Source organism: Myotis lucifugus, unplaced genomic scaffold (assembly GCF_000147115.1).
Source record: "Myotis lucifugus unplaced genomic scaffold, Myoluc2.0 scaffold_9, whole genome shotgun sequence".
NCBI classification, from domain to species: domain Eukaryota; kingdom Metazoa; phylum Chordata; class Mammalia; order Chiroptera; family Vespertilionidae; genus Myotis; species Myotis lucifugus.
In genome coordinates, this window is record NW_005871057.1 from 1053627 (window position 1) to 1070899 (window position 17273).

The 17273-nt window shown below is 36.0% G+C and overlaps 1 protein-coding gene across 1 annotated transcript in view; it reads left to right on the plus strand.

The window, feature by feature from the left end:
* Positions 1–17273, plus strand: part of ZDHHC17 (zinc finger DHHC-type containing 17) — a 76550-nt gene that overhangs the window by 9457 nt on the left and 49820 nt on the right. The window contains exons 2-3 of the mRNA XM_006084038.1: positions 5374–5477; positions 11634–11756. Of these exons, the coding sequence (XP_006084100.1) occupies positions 5374–5477; positions 11634–11756 (227 nt within the window). The remainder of the gene's footprint in view (positions 1–5373; positions 5478–11633; positions 11757–17273) is intronic.

Sequence of the window (17273 nt, forward strand, 5' to 3'; positions counted from 1 at the left end):
CCAGCCCTTTCCGTGCGTGCCTCCATGCCTCTGCACAATTACTTCCGCACCTCCTATGAGTCTCAGTGAGCTTTTCTCTTTCCTTCTAGTTGTAGAATTTCCACTCGGCCAGCCTTCCTGTGGTTCTGGATGATGTCCGTTTTGTCTTTTAGTTGTAGTTTTGAAGTGGTTGTGCGAGGCAGCAATTTCAGGTGTTTACCTATGCTGCCATCTTGGTTTCTCTCTCTAAATCCTGCCCATTTTTCAAATACGTTGTTATTTATGCTTTTCTCAGATGTTTTTTTTTTTTTTTTAACACATTAGGACACTTATTGCCAGTATTTTTATTTTTAAATCTTTGGTCTGGAAGTTATCTGATATAAGGAATGAGGTGGGAATCCATAGGAAGAGTCTTCAGGAGACTGAGGCCTGGTCCTGCCAGGGTATAGTCACAGCTCTGGGATCTTCAATTTACTGTCTTGAAGTAAACAGGAAAAGTCCCTGTAGCCATTTGGAACAAGTTTCTTAGACCCCATGAGCACTAGGCATATGGTCAGAGTCTCCATCCAGAACAGTCAAGAGCCCGGGGACACACACACACACACACACACACACAAAGACTCCCCAAGAACAGGAGGGTGATGCATGCTTCTCTCATTAGGTCTAGGCATCTGTATGTTCTCATGGAGTGTGGCTGACCTGGCAAAGCCTCCACCTGGGAGCCTGCTGCCCTGAATCCTGCTTTGGCCCTGTTTTTCTCAGGCTCATTTCAGTATCACCTGCCATTAAAGAAACTATAGCTGTGGCTGTATTTGTTGGCATCTTTCCATCAAGCATATTACCCTTTTATATTGAAGCCTGCTGAATTAAAAAAAAATCCCAAATGGCTAGCCAGTTGTCCTTTTTATACCATTTATTGAATGTCTTTTCCTCCTGATTCTGATTCTCACTCTTCAGGGTCTATTCCATTGCTCTGTTTATAACCAATGCCCCTATTTTTATATTGGTTTGCTTTCTAATAAATTGTAATTGCTGGTAAGTTCCTTCCTTTACTCTTCTTTCTGAATATTTCTGAACTTACCTTGTATGTTTGTTTTCAGACATACTGTACCATAGGACCTATTCTTGGAGAACCTTTTCTGATAGAGTACTTATAAAACATCTATATTTGGTTGGTATAAACTTAGAAGCACTGGGCCAATAGAGGATTCTTTGGTCACAGACACTTAGTAACTAGTTGATTGGTTTTATAATTCTACCCTGCATGTGAATAAATGTATTATGGCATCTATCACCTTGGCATGTAAGTCAGCATTTGCCTATACCTGCTGTATAAATCTGAGTTCTAACATGTTGATTTTTCTTAGCAACAGGGTATAGTAGCTGAGCTTAACACAGCTCTTCTTATTCCTATCTACTATTTCAGCAGTCGATTTTGGAGGTTCTTTTTCACCTTCCAGCTCTCTTCTATAAGTACCAGGGCTGTGTTTTCCTAGTGGCTATATTTTCTATACTCTAATGTATAAAATCATTGTATGTTAGCCTTAGAAGAGATCTTGGAGGACTTCAAATCTAGTAGTTTAAATTGTGGGGTTTTTTTTTTAAGAGCAGCTGAATCCTTTGTTTTTAATTAAAGAAATCTAAACACAGGATAAATTACAGTTTAAGAAGGAAATGAATTGAGTGGGGCTTGGAACCTTTTAGCTCTTTGATGTCCTGATATTTGTCCTTGAAACAACTCAGAGGAACTCCATGAAGATCTTATTCATCCTCCTCTTTTTACAAATAAGGGGCCTGAATTCTTGTTGGATTGTAGCCTAGATAAGAGAGTGGCAGACATTCAATTCAATAGTCTTATACTCAGGACTTTTTCTATTACACCAAGCTGTTTCTCATAGAATTAATGCATTTTTAAAAGGTACAATGACCTACATACGTATTTTTAAATTAGTATTTTCTTGCCAGAGCTATCAATTAAATTGCTTCTTGGTTCCTATTAAAGTCAAGGAAAAATTACAGAATTTTAAAGTGTCATTAAATATTTGTATGTTGAATTGTATCTGATATAATAGCAAATTGGTAATTAAAAAATTGATATTGTCTGTATATTTACAAGATGTACTTATTTACATGAAAATAGTATTTTTATTTTATTTTATGTTTTCAAAGTTTAAAAACCACGGTTGTTATATCTAGGACTAGTGATAATGGTTATCTTGATAGACAGTGTTGGCATTTGTCATATTGATAGGGTACTAGTTCTAGAGATGAACCAGTTTCCAATCTGTGTAAAAGTGAGAAAAATACATTTAAGTTCTTTATAATAATGGAGGGTAATAAGACAGGTAGGAGATTTGCTTCAACGCCATTTCTTCTATTTTTTATGGGAATAACTGTACCTCGCTAGAATTAATCTAGGGATATTTTTAAGCCATCTTTTAAAAAAATCATTTCTTTTACTAAAAAGTAAAAATAATAAAATAAAAACCTTACAGATGGGATAACAGATACCAGTGTAGGTTTAATATAAAACTATTACTAGAAAAAATAGTGATTTTTGGTGCTTTTGGAAGATCGTATTTGGCAATGTCAGTGAGATTAGAGAAACTATAGAGAAACTGAGAATAGGTCTCTGGGGATAAAAATGACCTTAAAGAGCATGAAAACATTATAGTAGTAAGTAAGCCTTAAGTAGAAATTTACTTTTTGTTTTATGAATGTTATATGCCTGTAAAGCAGTATATTTGTCATTAGTAAAAAAGAATAGCAGTTTGCCCTAAAATATTTTTCAAATTGAAATAGTTTTTAAAGTTATTAATTTTTGGATGTAATGTCTTTATTTAGGTTTTAACTTATTATTGGAAGGTTTTTGCTTCTACCAGTACTATTTGACCTATATTTCTTACTTACTTTGTCCTTCCATTCTGGACTGTAAAGTCCTTGAGGACAAGAGGCTGTGTTTGGTGTTTGTAGTGCTTCTCTGAGCCATTGTGGAACCTGGTGCAAATAGAAAAATTAGCAGTATTGATGCTGTCTATATTCAAAATGCTGATGTTAGGGATTTTTTTTTGCATTTTTTTTTATTTTTAAAAGATAATGCATTAAAATATTTTAAATTGTGATTACTGAGTTTTTTGGCACGCTCTTAAACTTTGCACTGGTCTTAACACTTATTCTGGCCTGAGGTCCCAGTACATTGGAGAGTGCTTTACATATAGTAGGCTCTCAATACATGTCTTTTTGGACATACAGCATTTTTCCATTTTGCTTGTAAACTACTACCAGTTTTTAAAATATATATATATGTGTATATATATATTTAATATATTTTATTGATTTTTTTACAGAGAGGAAGGGAGAAGGATAGAGAGTTAGAAACATCGATGAGAGAGAAACATCGATCAGCTGCCTCCTGCACACCTCCCACTGGGGATGTGCCCACAACCAAGGTACATGCCCTTGACTGGAATCGAACCTGGGACCTTTCAGTCTGCAGGCTGACGCTCTATCCACTGAGCCAAACTGGTCAGGGCTAAAAAAATATTTTTATTGATTTCAGAGAGGAAGGGAGAGGTAGAGAAATAGAAATATCAATGATGAGTGAGAATCATTGATCAACTGTACTCCCCCTACTGGGGATTGAGCCTGCAACCAGGCATGTGCCCTGATTAAGAATTGACCATGACTTCCTGGTTCACAGGTCGACACTCAACCACTGAGCAACAGCAGCAGGGACTAACAGTTTTTATTTTTCTTTGGGTGTGTTTCACTCCTACAGAAGTCAGAATTAAAAGTTTAAAAAATTATTTTCCTGGTGGTAGGGGAGAATAAAAATCAGAACAGAAGATGTAGAAAGAAGGAAGTATTGTTATTGGTCTAAGAAGTTTCTTTCTTGACTTCACTCCACTGAATATAGAGCATAGAGAAGTTGAGAACTGTAATTCAGTGGAAAAATTAAACAGAAAAGATTTAAAAATATTAAATGGTTAAGTCTTATGAATTGGTTTGTTTCATCAGTTATTCAGAATGTTGCACATACCTAAAATGCTATACCCCTGTCCATGTTCAAATTCAACCAGTTTTATTTTAATGGAGTCCAAGAACAATCTCAAAGAAAAAAAATCACTTAGTAAACTATATGCGTTATGCATGTTGTGAATCTTGGTTTAAGACTTATGTCTATTTTCTTTCATCTGCTAATGTAGATTAATGATTATTACTGTGGCATTTTATTATTAGCTATAACATTTTCATAAGGAACTAATCTGTTGAAACATTCTATACTAAGCAGAATTTGCTTTTGTGAAACTTTTTAATTCTCCTTGAAAATATTCAGATTGACATTCTTCTAAATTTATGGCTCAAACAAACTAATTTTGGAATTTCCCAAACAAATTGAATGGCGATAGTAATTTAAATTAATAGCCTTTTTCTTTCAATAAAATGCCATTCAATTTGGATTATTAAATATCAGTGGCCAAGAGAGCATGAATTCTTTTAAGGATTTCATTCTTTCCAGATATCTTGTTATGCCGTATCCTTTTATTTACATTTACATTTGTGTGTGTTTGTGTGTGTGTGTGTGTGTGTGTGTGTGTGAGAGAGAGAGAGAGAGAGAGAGAGGAAGAGAGAGAGAACAGAATAATAGAAATTTGAATGGGTGATATTAGAATTAAATATGCTCAATTTTTCTGTTTGCATATAAAAAATATAATTGTATCTCAGTGCTACATTATATTGAGGAAGCTGATGATGCATAACAAATTTTGTATTTTAAATAGAAAATTACACATAGCATATAAGCTTTGATGGATATACTAGTAATATTCTACAAAACAGTTGTTTAATTGAATTTTAATATAAAAAGTTACTTACTTTAGTGGGTTTACATTTTATCAGAGCTGTTCCATTGTTCCTTATGCATCTAATGGTAGATGCTTAATAAGTCCTCAGCATGAATGAGTATAAGAAAAGATAATATCTGAGAATAGTAGAAGAATAATATCCCTGAGTTTTTATCTTTAGGAACCTAAAGTTTATTTGGCATGTAATGAAGGTTTTAGAGTAAGGTGTTAGGCCTAGGGGTAATGTTAGAATAATAGAAAAACTGGTCTAAGAGAACAAGAGTTGATTTGATGAAGAGATAAGAGTTTTATGGAACTAAAGATGAATTTCACTTACTAATTTGTCACTAGTTTCTGGTCTTGCATCTTTTCTGTTTTGGGAGTGTGTACCAAGGGTTTTTCTCTAAAGAGTACAGACCTCAGAAAAGATAAAACTTAATAATTTCAATAATGAGCATTCTTCAAATAATGTAAAACAGTAGAGAAATATTGAAGTGTTTCCTGTAACTTTTCTCAGTTCTTGCCTCTGTGTGATTTTTCTCTTTAACAGGAAATTAAACCCCAAAGCCATTATAACCATGGATATGGTGAACCTCTTGGACGGAAAACTCATATTGATGATTATAGCACATGGGACATAGTCAAGGCTACACAGTAAGTTTCTGTTGTAGTTGTTTTCTTTGATATATGTATTTTAAGTGAAATATGAACACATATTTCTTTGTCTTTATTGATAGACAAAGGGATAGTTGGCAAGACATTGTTTTCATATTTTGGTTCTTTAGACATGATTTCCTTTAGTTCTTTGTACAAATTCAAAATAGCTGATTTAAAATCTTTGTCTAGTAAGTTCAGTGTGTGGCATTCCTCAGGGACAGTTTCTATTACTTGCCACCACCACCCCCACTCCCCCAGTATAAATGATACTTTCTTGTTTCTTTGGAGGTCTTACATATTTTTTTAATTGTTTAAAGTATTACATATGTCTCCTTTATTCCCGACTGACGCTCCCCCCCCCCCCCCCCAGCTACTTCCACCCCCGAGGTCTTATAATGTTTTGTTGAAAACTTGTCAAATAATGTAACGTGATAGTTCTGGATATCAGGTTCTTCCAGGGTTTGTTGTTTGTGACATTTCTGAACTATTCTGTAAAGTCTGTATCTTTGTTTTGTGTGGTCACTGAGGTCTCCATTCAGTTTGTGGTCAGGTAAAGATGGGACAGACTTCTTAATTCCTTAGAATCATTAAGTCTTGATCTTTGTCAAGGGATTCTTTGTGCATGTTGGGACACTGAACACTCAGCCAGGCAGCTGACAACTCTGACTTAGCCTTCACTTTCTGTTTACATAGAACCTCAAGGTCAATCAGGTGAGAGCTTGGGCTATCAACAGCTAATGTGCATGGCCTTCTAGATTCCCAAGAATATGTCCAAACATTTTTAAAGCCTCTATGGATATCTTGTTCCTTAGGTCTTGTTTTTAAGCTTTTTGATTTGTCTGTTGTTTGTTCCAACTACTATCCATCATCTCAAACAACTGCGATGTTAAAACATTGACATGCACAACCCCAGGGAGAAGCTTTTAATGAGTTTGAGTGAGATCTAATTGGTAAGTCTTTCAAGTCGACCACCAGACAGGTCAAATAATGACTCTTCTTTGTGAATGAAGCTTTGAAAGAACTCCATCCCTATTCTGCTCACTCCAGTACCATAACACAATCTTATTTTTTAAGGCAGCTGGGAAGCAGAGGATGGGACCATGATACCACCAAGTTCTCTTGTTGCTCTTTGGATTGCTGAAAGCTTTTGTTTCTTTTCAGAATTTTGAAAAAGTTGACTCTTGACAGTTTTTGCCAGATTTTTAGTTACTTTTGTGGAGAGGCAAACTTTGGAAGTCCTTAGGCTACTGATGTCACCCTACTTTCTTGAATGTTATGTATCAAAAAAATCAAAGCACATTGTGCCAATTGTATTTAACAAACAAATTATACTGCTCTACATTCATTTTTCCTTTTGAGACTTGTTTTCAAGTAACCCTTATTTTACTTAAGGATGGCCCCAAAGCACAATTTGGATATGCCAAAATGAAGCCTTAAAGTGCTTCCTTTAAGTAAAAAGGTGAAGTTCTCAATTTAAGTCATTTTATCATCTCATCACAACATGGGTGAGTACAATACAATAAGATATTTTGAGAGCATGAGAGAGAGACCATATTAACATAACATTACAGTATATTGTAATTGTTTTATTATTGTTAGTAATCTTTTACTATACTTAATTTATAAATTAAACTTTATCATAGGTTCCTATGTATAGGAAAAAACATAGTATATGTAGAGTTCAGTATTATTCATAGTTTCAGGCATCCACTAGAGGTCTTGGAATCATCTCCCCAGGGATGAAGGGGGATTACTGTATTGTATCACTCTTTACTAAGGGACATTTAACATTTCTTTTACTTTTTCATTATTACAAACATTGTGTCAGTGAATGTACTTCCACTTGTTTCCCCTGCACATAAACAAGAGTTTTTCTAAGGTAGACACTCAAGTGCAATTTCTGTCTTGTTTAGGATATTCTTTTTCAACACTAGCAGTTATTGCCAAATTGATTTCCAAAGTGCCTGTGCCAGTTTATACTTCCACTGTCGAAAAAGTTCTCTTTTTACTACATTCTTACTAAATTCTAGTTTTGTCATACTTAATAATTGTCAGTTTGGTAGTTGTGAAATGGGTTTTCTCTGTTTTGATGGGCCTTTCTCTGATTACAAGTGGTGTTGAATATCTGCCCTATGTTTATTGACCATTTGAATTTCTTCCTGTGTGAATTGCCATTTTAAATCCTTTACCCATTTTGAGTTCTTTTATCATTTTGTAATTTGTAAAAGTTCTTTATGTATTTTGATGGAGTCTGCTTTGAACTTAGTGGGATCTGTGTCCCTTAATGTATACAGTGGGGGCCTTGACTTACGAGTGTCCTGACTAACGAGTTTTTCGAGATACGAGCCGTCTCTCGGCTGATTTTTTGCTTTGAGTTGCTAGCTAAAATTCAGGTTACGAGCCAGCTTCAGATACCCCACCGCTAGTTGGCGCAAGCGAAAGTCACAGTGAACGCCACAACACCACCCAGCATCACGTGTCTCACTTGTTCACTTTAAGATTTGACATACGAGTAATTTGAGTTAGGAGCTCTGTCACGGAACGAATTAAACTCGTAAGTCAAGGCCCCACTGTACATAAAATATATATATATATATACCTTCCAAGTGTCCTGTCTGCCGCTCTCCCAGCCTCTTCTCACTCCCAGGTCATGTAGCTTATGATTCAGTACTCCTCTCCAGTGTGTCCAAACTTGCATATTGTTCTGCTGAAACAATGTGCTGCAACTTCTCTGGAAACCTGGACTTCCACAAAGGCTCTTTCATCCACGGGTGATTGTCTAAAACAGTGTTTTCCAGAGCTCTCAGACTAGAGCCCAGATCATGGATCATTTGCAGGGGCCACAGCTGAGATAGAGGTCTTTGTTCCTATTACCCAGTACATGGGTGAGTGAGACTTCTCCCAGATCACTTGATGTATGGTTCTGGATCCCACAGTTCCACAGAGGCACTTTGCCTGTGAATAGTACAGAATTATTGTTGGAGGGGGGACAAAATGATGGAGTCTTATTCTACCATAATGCTGATGTCACTCTGTGGTCCATTTCTAAATACTCTTTTTTCTTCCATTTGTTTAATCTTTTATAGTTCCACATTGTTTTAATCATTTAGTCTTCAGAATGGTCTCAGCTATTCTTGGCCTTTTACTCTCACTAATGAATTTTTAGGGTTCTCCTTAGGAATTTCATGAGATGATTCATTTAGGATTTAAATTAGAATTTCATTGTATTTATAGATCAATTTGGAGGAAATTGGTGTATATATTTAATGTATACATTAAATATGTACTTTAATGTCTTATTAATTTTATTTACAGTGAGTGGTGTAATTAAAAAGGCTTTCTTATTATTTTAGGTGGTATATGTATAAATGATATAGAAATCTGATCCTAAATTGATTTTTTAGATACTTTGTTTTGATTATTTAATTATTGATTAATTGCTGAAAAAAGGATAACTTCACAAAGAAACATAATTCCCTTATGGAAGAATTGCAATGTATGCTGCATTTACTAAGTCACAGTCATTACTTTTTCAGCGTTAATCACTAAGCAAATATTTTTTGATCTTTATCTTGTAAATATCCATTTTCTGATGACAATTCTTACGAATTAATTAGACTTTGGCATTTTTGAAATTACAAGAAATGGGTTCACACATGTTAGAAAACTGTATCAAAATTTTTCAGTATGTCCACATGAGAAGGATTTTATAGGTGATGTATTTAAATCTTTCAGAAATTATCCTATATAATAAAAAGATAATATGCTAATTAGACCAAACAGCAGAATGACCGTCCGGACGAAACCAGGGCTGGGAGGGCCAGCCAAGGCTGGGAGGGGCTGCAAGGGTCGAGCCCCTTGCATGAATTTCATGCATCGGGCCTCTAGTATTATGTAATGATGGAAACATTTCCAAACGTTTTTAAAAAATATTCTCTTTATAGTTTTTCTGAAATAAAAATAGTTACTTTCTCACTATTCCCTTTGCTTTGAAGGGGAACAGACTAAATATCTTTACCCTTCTTAAGAATATATGGTTGCTAGCATACTACTCACAGTTTTTTGGCATGACTATCCCCTGCCTCACACGCAAAGCCAGCAATTTGGAACACTTGTCTTTTTTGTTAAAGGGAAAATGAATGCATACTCACTTTTAATTGTTAGAAAAATAATCAGTGATTTTTTGAATGGTTAAAAGATTTTTATGGACACTTATTTCATTCAAAATGTGAGGTAGATTCTGCTCTTTAAGGTAATATACCTAGTTCACTGAACTGGGCACATGTAAATACTTTTCTGAAAAAGAACAAGAATTGAAGAAGGTACCACTGTTGCCTACTATAATTTGTGGAACTCTTGGTCTTTCCTTAGGTTGATTACTTTGTGTGTGTGTGTGTGTGTATACACATGCAATACAGAGCCAGTGATAATAGCAATGTGAAGTCTGTACCAAATATTAGTAAAGCCTAATTTCTGTATTAGGTAAGATGTGAATATAGGTAGAAATTTTAATATTTGCTTTGAGTGTCCCATTAATGTGCCACTCCTACTGCGACCTCTTCCTATGGGGTGCCTTCCCCATTTGAAGACCACTTTGATTAAGAAATTACAAATATAGTCATTTAAATATACTTTTGTGTCTCAGTTCCAAGGACCCAGTATTTTGTTTAGAATAAAGTTGATAGTTCTTGAGGCTTAAGGATGGATTCTTGGTGGTTTATTGTACTACTAGAGGCCAAGCGTGTGAAATCGCGCGAGATCCAGACCCGCCACGCTGGCGGGATCCCAGACCCGCCCTGCACGAGCTGAGGGACTCCAGACCCGCCCTGCACAAGCTGTGGGCCCCCAGGCCCTCCCTGCACGAGCCGTGGGCCCCGCCTCTCGCTGCGTGAGCCCCGCCAGCCTCGCTCGAGCCCTGCCCCACCGCTGCGAGCGGCTCATGGATGGGGGAGGCACTGAGAGGTGCACCTCCTGGTGACCAGTTGTTTGGTCGTTCCGTGTTAAGGCATGATGGCCACAGGCCTTTTATAATATAGATTCTTTCTACTTTTGCTTATGCTTGAAAATTTCCATAATAAAAAGTTTTTAAAAATTTAGGCTGCCTCACAATTACCAAAAGCAGAAAGGTGGGAAAGGATCAGGCTCTTTGCATTACCTTCTTTATCAAATATGAACATCTCTCCTAGAACTCTCCCAGTAGATTTTTTCTTATGGTTCATTAGCTTGAACTCACAAGACTCTTTCCCCAACCCAATCCACTTCCCACTCCAACACATCCTTTTAAAATTTTCCTTCATGAATATCAAAGCTAAATTTGTAAATAAGGAAGACTGAGGTTTGTAAAACATCTTTTCTTCTTGATATTATTATAAGTCATTGATACGCTGTTTGTTACTACTCTTTTATGTCCTTAACTAGAGGCTCAGTGCACGAAACTCGTGCACTCAGGGTGGGGGCGGGGGGGGCTCAGCCCGGCCTGTGCCCTCTTGCAGTCTGGGAGCCCTCGCAGGATGTCCAACTGACAGCTTGGGGGATGTCCGACTGACGTCTTACCTAAGCCATCAGTTGGACATCCTTAGCGCTGCCGCAGAGGAGGGAGAGGCTCCTGCCACTGCTGCTGCACTCGCTAGCTATGAGCCCAGCTTCTGGCTGAGTGGCGCTCCCCCTGTGGGAGTGCACTGACCACCAGGGGACAGCTCCTGCATTGAATGTCTGCCCCCTGGTGGTCAGTGTGCATCATAGCGACCGGTCATTCCACTGTTGGGTCGATTTGCATATTAGCCTTTTTATATAGGATATTTTTAAAAATAATTGTATGTACTTTTATAAGCTGCCTCAAGTGTTTTGTGGTATAAATAAGTAGTGATATAAATAAAAACAAGTAAATGATAGATATTTGATTTTGGGTATCCTTTTCTCTTCCAACTAATGAGATATTGCATTCTTATAGATGAGACAAAAACTCATCTATAAGATGGATTAGTAAAATCTGTTGGAATATTCATATGTTAAAAGTAGCATTTTATGTTCAGAAGTTCATTTTAATTTTCAGGTATCAAAATGGAGCATTATTTTCTTCTGAAAATGTTATTTTTTAGCTTTAAATTTCTTGTCAAATAGTAGTAATAATCTCTATTTTTCTTTTTTTTCAAGATATGGAATATATGAACGTTGCCGAGAATTGGTGGAAGCAGGTTACGATGTGCGACAACCAGACAAAGAAAATGTTACACTTCTCCATTGGGCTGCTATCAACAATAGGATAGATTTAGTCAAGTATGTGTTTTCTGTATTTTTAAGTAATTAGTTATTATAAAAATATTAGAAATTATTATAAAAATAATAATTTCTAACAATCATAGCTTTTAAAATGTAGATTCTATGTACCTTTTTTCCTGAAAAGTTTTGTTTTTAACATATATTGAATGCTTATTAATGTGTCATACTGAGCTGAGTACTTTTCCATGTATATTTCCTTTAATTTTAATTCTTGAAGTAACCTTGTATGAAAAATAACAATTACTGCTATCCTGCAATATGGAAACTGAAGCATAAAGAGGTTAAATACACTACTGACATACAGCTAATAAAGTTTGGAGTCAGGATGTTAACTCCAGCAGTCCACCTTGCAGCTCACATTTTAAATATGAATTCTATGGGGAAGAGTTACAAAAGAAAAGAGAGGGTTTAAAAAGATAATAGGTAATAATATTCTGATTTAACTATTCAAACTAGCATAAGTGATGAATACATACCAAGTATAAAATGATTTTTATTACTGTTAATCTGTTGGTTTAGTATTACTAACAGGTAGTTAAATAAGCAAGAGTCAGATGATAGAAATCTTAGTCAATCTGTTTTAATAGTCATAATTTGGACATAAGACCTTTAGATAAAGACAAATTTGAAAAGAACTGCTTGCAAGTGTGCAGTTAAGTACAGCACACAGAGTCTACAGTCAAGTAAGATATTAATGTCACATAGAATAATTCATTTGCACCTAGAGTTCTAAAGAAAGATTAAGCAAGTAATATCTGAAGCATTGAACTCCATGAATCACTTTCTTCCAGAGAGCATGTTTTCATTTTATTCCTTTTTTTCCTTTATGTATCTCTAACCGTCCCTTTGCTTTCACTATGGGTCTCCTAATATCTAATTCTGTTTTGCTTATGGGAAAATGTTTTCTTTGTGTGTGTGTGTGTGTGTGTGTTTAATCCTCATCCGAGGATATATTTATATTGATTTTAGAGAGAGGAAGGAAGAGAGAGAAACATCAATGTGAGAGAAAAACATTGATTGGTTGCCTCCTGAATGTACCCTGACTGGGGATTGAACCTACAACCTAGGTGTGTGCCCTGACCTGAAATTGAACCCACAACCTTTTGGTGGATTGGATGACCCTCCAACGCAGGAAAATGTTTTTAATCTTCATTAGTGAAGGAAATTTTCACATAGTATAGAAATCTAGGTTGACAGCTTTTGTTTGTTTTATTTTTAAAATATTCCACTGTTTTCTGGCTTCTTTTACTTTTGAGAAATCAGTCTTTTTTTTTTTTTTTTTTTTTTTTTTTTGGGGCCCCAACCGGGAATCAAACCTGAGACCCTTCAGTCCGCAGGCTGACGCTCTATCCACTGAGCCAAGCCGACTAGGGTGAGAAATCAGTCTTAAGTATTGTGCTTATGGAGACTTTCTGTTTTTCCTGGATGTTTTAGGATTTTCTTTTTGTTTCTGTTTTTTTGCAGTTTCATGATGATGTATTCTTGATTGTATGGATTGATGTTTTCATCAGTTCTGAAAATAATCTCAGTCATATTTCTTCACATATCACTCTGCCCCATTCGCTTTTTGCTTGCTCTCTTTCTGGAAAACCAGTTAAATGTCTGTTTGACCTTTTCATTGTATACTGCCTCTTATCCTCTCTTCTCTGTGTGTGTTCTCTCCTTTTGTCTCTGCTTCATTCTGGAAACTTCTGACTTATCTTGCAGTTCATTCTCTGTTTATGTATAATCTGCTGTTAACTATATTCATTGTGTTTCTAATTTTGTTAATTTTTAAGTTCTAGAATTTTTTAAAAAATATGTGATACTTAAATATTTGTTTCTGCAATTTTCAATCTTGTTTTATATACTTGGACATAGTAAATATAGTTTCTTTATAATCTGTCTGAGAATATATAGCATTTTGAGTCTGTGTGGGTCTGTATCTGTTATATTGTGTGCCTGACTATCTTTGAATATGTATTAGACATTGTGTTTGAAAAATTATTTGTTGAATAAGTTGAGGCCTAAGATGAGAAGATTTCTACTAGTATTTGTTTACGCTAGCACCAACTTTAACTTAATTTTAAGGCTTTAGATTTTCTGGATCACTCAAGTGGCTGAAGACCATGCTAAAGCCTGTTTTATTTCTGGTTCTTAATTACTGCTACAGTGCAGCTTTTTGGAGTCCCAACCCTTGTCTCTAAGGCAGATGGTGTCCAAGTGGTTTTCTAGCTTTTCTAGGTTTTAACCCTTTCCTGAATCTTGGCCTGATATATGCTCTTACTCTTCTTAGGCTTTGCTTTTTAGGAAATGTTTTTTAAATTTCATTGAGCTTTTTAGTTTTCTTTAATGTGAGGGTTGGCTCAGATTATATCTAGCCTTCCCCAACCTCTAGTTTTTTCAATTAATTCATTTTAATCAAAATAGTACATAAATGATTTGGAAAAATCAAATAGTACTTAAAGGGTTACAATGGGAAACAGCAATCCCTCCCCACTCTCTGAGTCCTGTATCCCCAAAGTAACCCTTTTCAATACGTTAGCTATTTCTTTCAGTATTCACTCTTGTATTTTATATATTTGTATTGCTACTTTCATCTAGAATATTATTTTCTTTACACAAATGATAGTAAACACTATTCTGCCTTTTCATTTAATTTATATATCTTTGAGATTTTCCAGATTAGTACAAATAGAGTTGCATTATTCTTTTTTTAAAACTTTGTAATAGCCGAAACCGGTTTGGCTCAGTGGATAGAGCGTCGGCCCGCGGACTGAAGGGTCCCAGGTTCGATTCCGGTTAAGGGCATGTGCCTGGGTTGCGGGCACATCCCCAGTGGGGGGTGTGCAGGAGGCAGCTGATCGATGTTTCTCTCTCATCGATGTTTCTAACTCTCTATCTCTCTCCCTTCCTCTCTGTAAAAAAGCAATAAAATATATAAAAAAAAAAATAAAATAAAACTGTGTAATATTCAATTATATGGATTTAATTCATGAATGGTTTCCCTATAGTTGATTCTGGTATTTTTACTAGTACAAACAGTGCTGTACTTGTTCACATATCATTGTGCGTATGTTCAGATCTACCTGTAGAATTCTTAGGAGTAAGAAAGTTAGAAAGATGAATTTTGAATTTTAATGAATATTGCCAGCTTCTATACTATTATTTTTTGATTTATCAGTTATTATATTTTGACTTTCTACTTTGGGATAACTAGATGTCCTAGATCACCTCACCACGAATACTTCTTCCTTCACCTCTGTTATAGATTTAGTTAAATCACTATGCAAAGTTTAAATTGTTAGTACATAAATTCTCACTGCTAACCCCAGGAGTCTTCTATGATTATCTGTTCTTTCCTGTAAAAGTCTGTTTTTTGTCTGAAGTAACAGTTGCTTCATTTAAAAAATATATATATTTTTATTGATTTCAGAGAGGAAGGAAGAGGGAGAGAGAGAGAGAAACAACCATAATGAGAGAGAATCATTGATCGGCTGCCTCCTGCAAGTCCCCCACTGGGGATCGAGCCCACAACCTGGGCATGTGCCCTTGACTGGAATTGAACCTGGGACCTTTCAGTTCGCAAGCTGATGCTCTATCCACTGAGCCAAACCACCTGGGGCCAGGTGCTTCATTTTTAAAAATTGGTTCAATTTGCTATATGTCATAACTAATTCTTACTATACTCTTAGTCAGAACTGTAAAACCCCTCTCTATGCAAACAGTATCAGATCATTTATCAGTTCTTCCTGGATTTCCACCTTTCTGCTCCCACCCAAACTGTTTGCCCTTTATAGCTACTATACAACAATTGTCTTGAGACTTTCCTTTGCCATTGTCCTGAGAAATCCCTTTGCTCCAGTGTTGCTCTCAGTTTCCTGATCTCAGGTTTTTATCTTTATTGCTTTGCTCCCTGGTTTTAGTAGAGCACATTTCCTGATAGCTTGCTGAGGGAGAGAATGCTTGGGAAGTAAATGTTTTGAAGTTACATTATCTTCTGACCTCATACCTTATTGGTTGTTTGTCTGAGCACAGATTTCTAGATTAAAAGTCGTTTTCTCGGAATTTTAAAACATTACTTTGTTATTTTCTTGCTCTAAGTATTATAGTGAGATACATTTGATTTCATTTTATTGATCAAAAATTCACTTTTGTCTCGTGTTTAGAAATATATAAGAAAGTTTAAAGTGAGAAATACAGATAAAAAGTCTTGATGCTACATGCCTTACAAATTGTTCCAAACCACGTATGGATTAGTGAGGTTACAAAATAAAGTCAGTAACTATAGAGTGAGTTAAAAATTATAGTGTCTGTGTATATTATATTTTCAGGTGGGTAAGCTTAATTTCTTACAGTACATAGTCTAGCAAGTTACTTTTCTAAAACAAACATATGCTGAGTAAGTATAGTTTTCACTAACAACTGGTATTCATAGCCTCAAGATTAATTTTTACTATTGGGTTTGGAATCACCCCCTACTTAAAAACTCCAACATATTACTTCTATTTCATGGATGCTGGCAGAAGATACATGACTCAAGTAGAGACAAAGGACTTGATTATTCATAGTATAGCAAATAGCATGAACATAGTATTTGCATAGGACCCTCTTGCTCTTTAGGTCCTATAAGAGTGGCTTGATATTGTCCAGATGGATGCAGCATACACAGCAGGTTTGTGTTGCAGCTTAGGGAATTCATTTCTTTATAGTAAGTGGTAAGCAGGCTTGCTCTTTGTCCCAGAGGAAGACGTTACCTCATCTCTAAAGGCTGCTTGATGCAAACACAGCTCGGAGAAATGGCCTGTGTAAAGAGTGGGTAGGGCCTTGCATTTTTGGTATACCTAGCAAGACATGGGAGCACAAGAGACCCATGGACAAGTGTCTCTTCTAACAGTTAACATTTTATCAGAATGTGTATTAAAGGAACTTACCACAAGCAAAGTAGTTGGGTCACCTTCATGATGATGATATATAAAGTAAATGTACTTTGGAAAGGAGGAGATACTCAGCCTGGATAGGTTTATATTCCTAATTAATGTCTTCAATTGCAAGTCTTTCAACTATTTCTCAGCTTTTACCCTAATATAATAAGATAGAAAAGATTAGCTCAACCTATTGTCTTCAACAGTCTGTTGTTACCTTAAAGATCTTCATTAACAACAACTAACAATGCATGAGTGTCTGATTTCAAGTCAAGGCTTTATTAAGGAATACTAGAGGCCTGGTGCACAGAATTTGTGCATGGGTTGGGTCCCTAGGCCTGGCCAGCGATCAGGGCAGTTCAGATTCCCTGCCTCCTCCTTCCCTTGTTCCCTCAGCACACCGCACCAGCCATGTTCCGTGCCGGCCCCTGGTGGTCAGCGCACGTCATAGCAAGTGATCAAACTCCCAGTCTTCAGGTCGAACTCCTGAGGGGACACTTTGCATATTAGCCGTTTATATTCATAGATGGCCTTTATTAAAAAATATGGAGCTTATAATTTTCTGAGAACAAACTATGTGTGTGGCTTATTACTCTTGACAACATGTAAT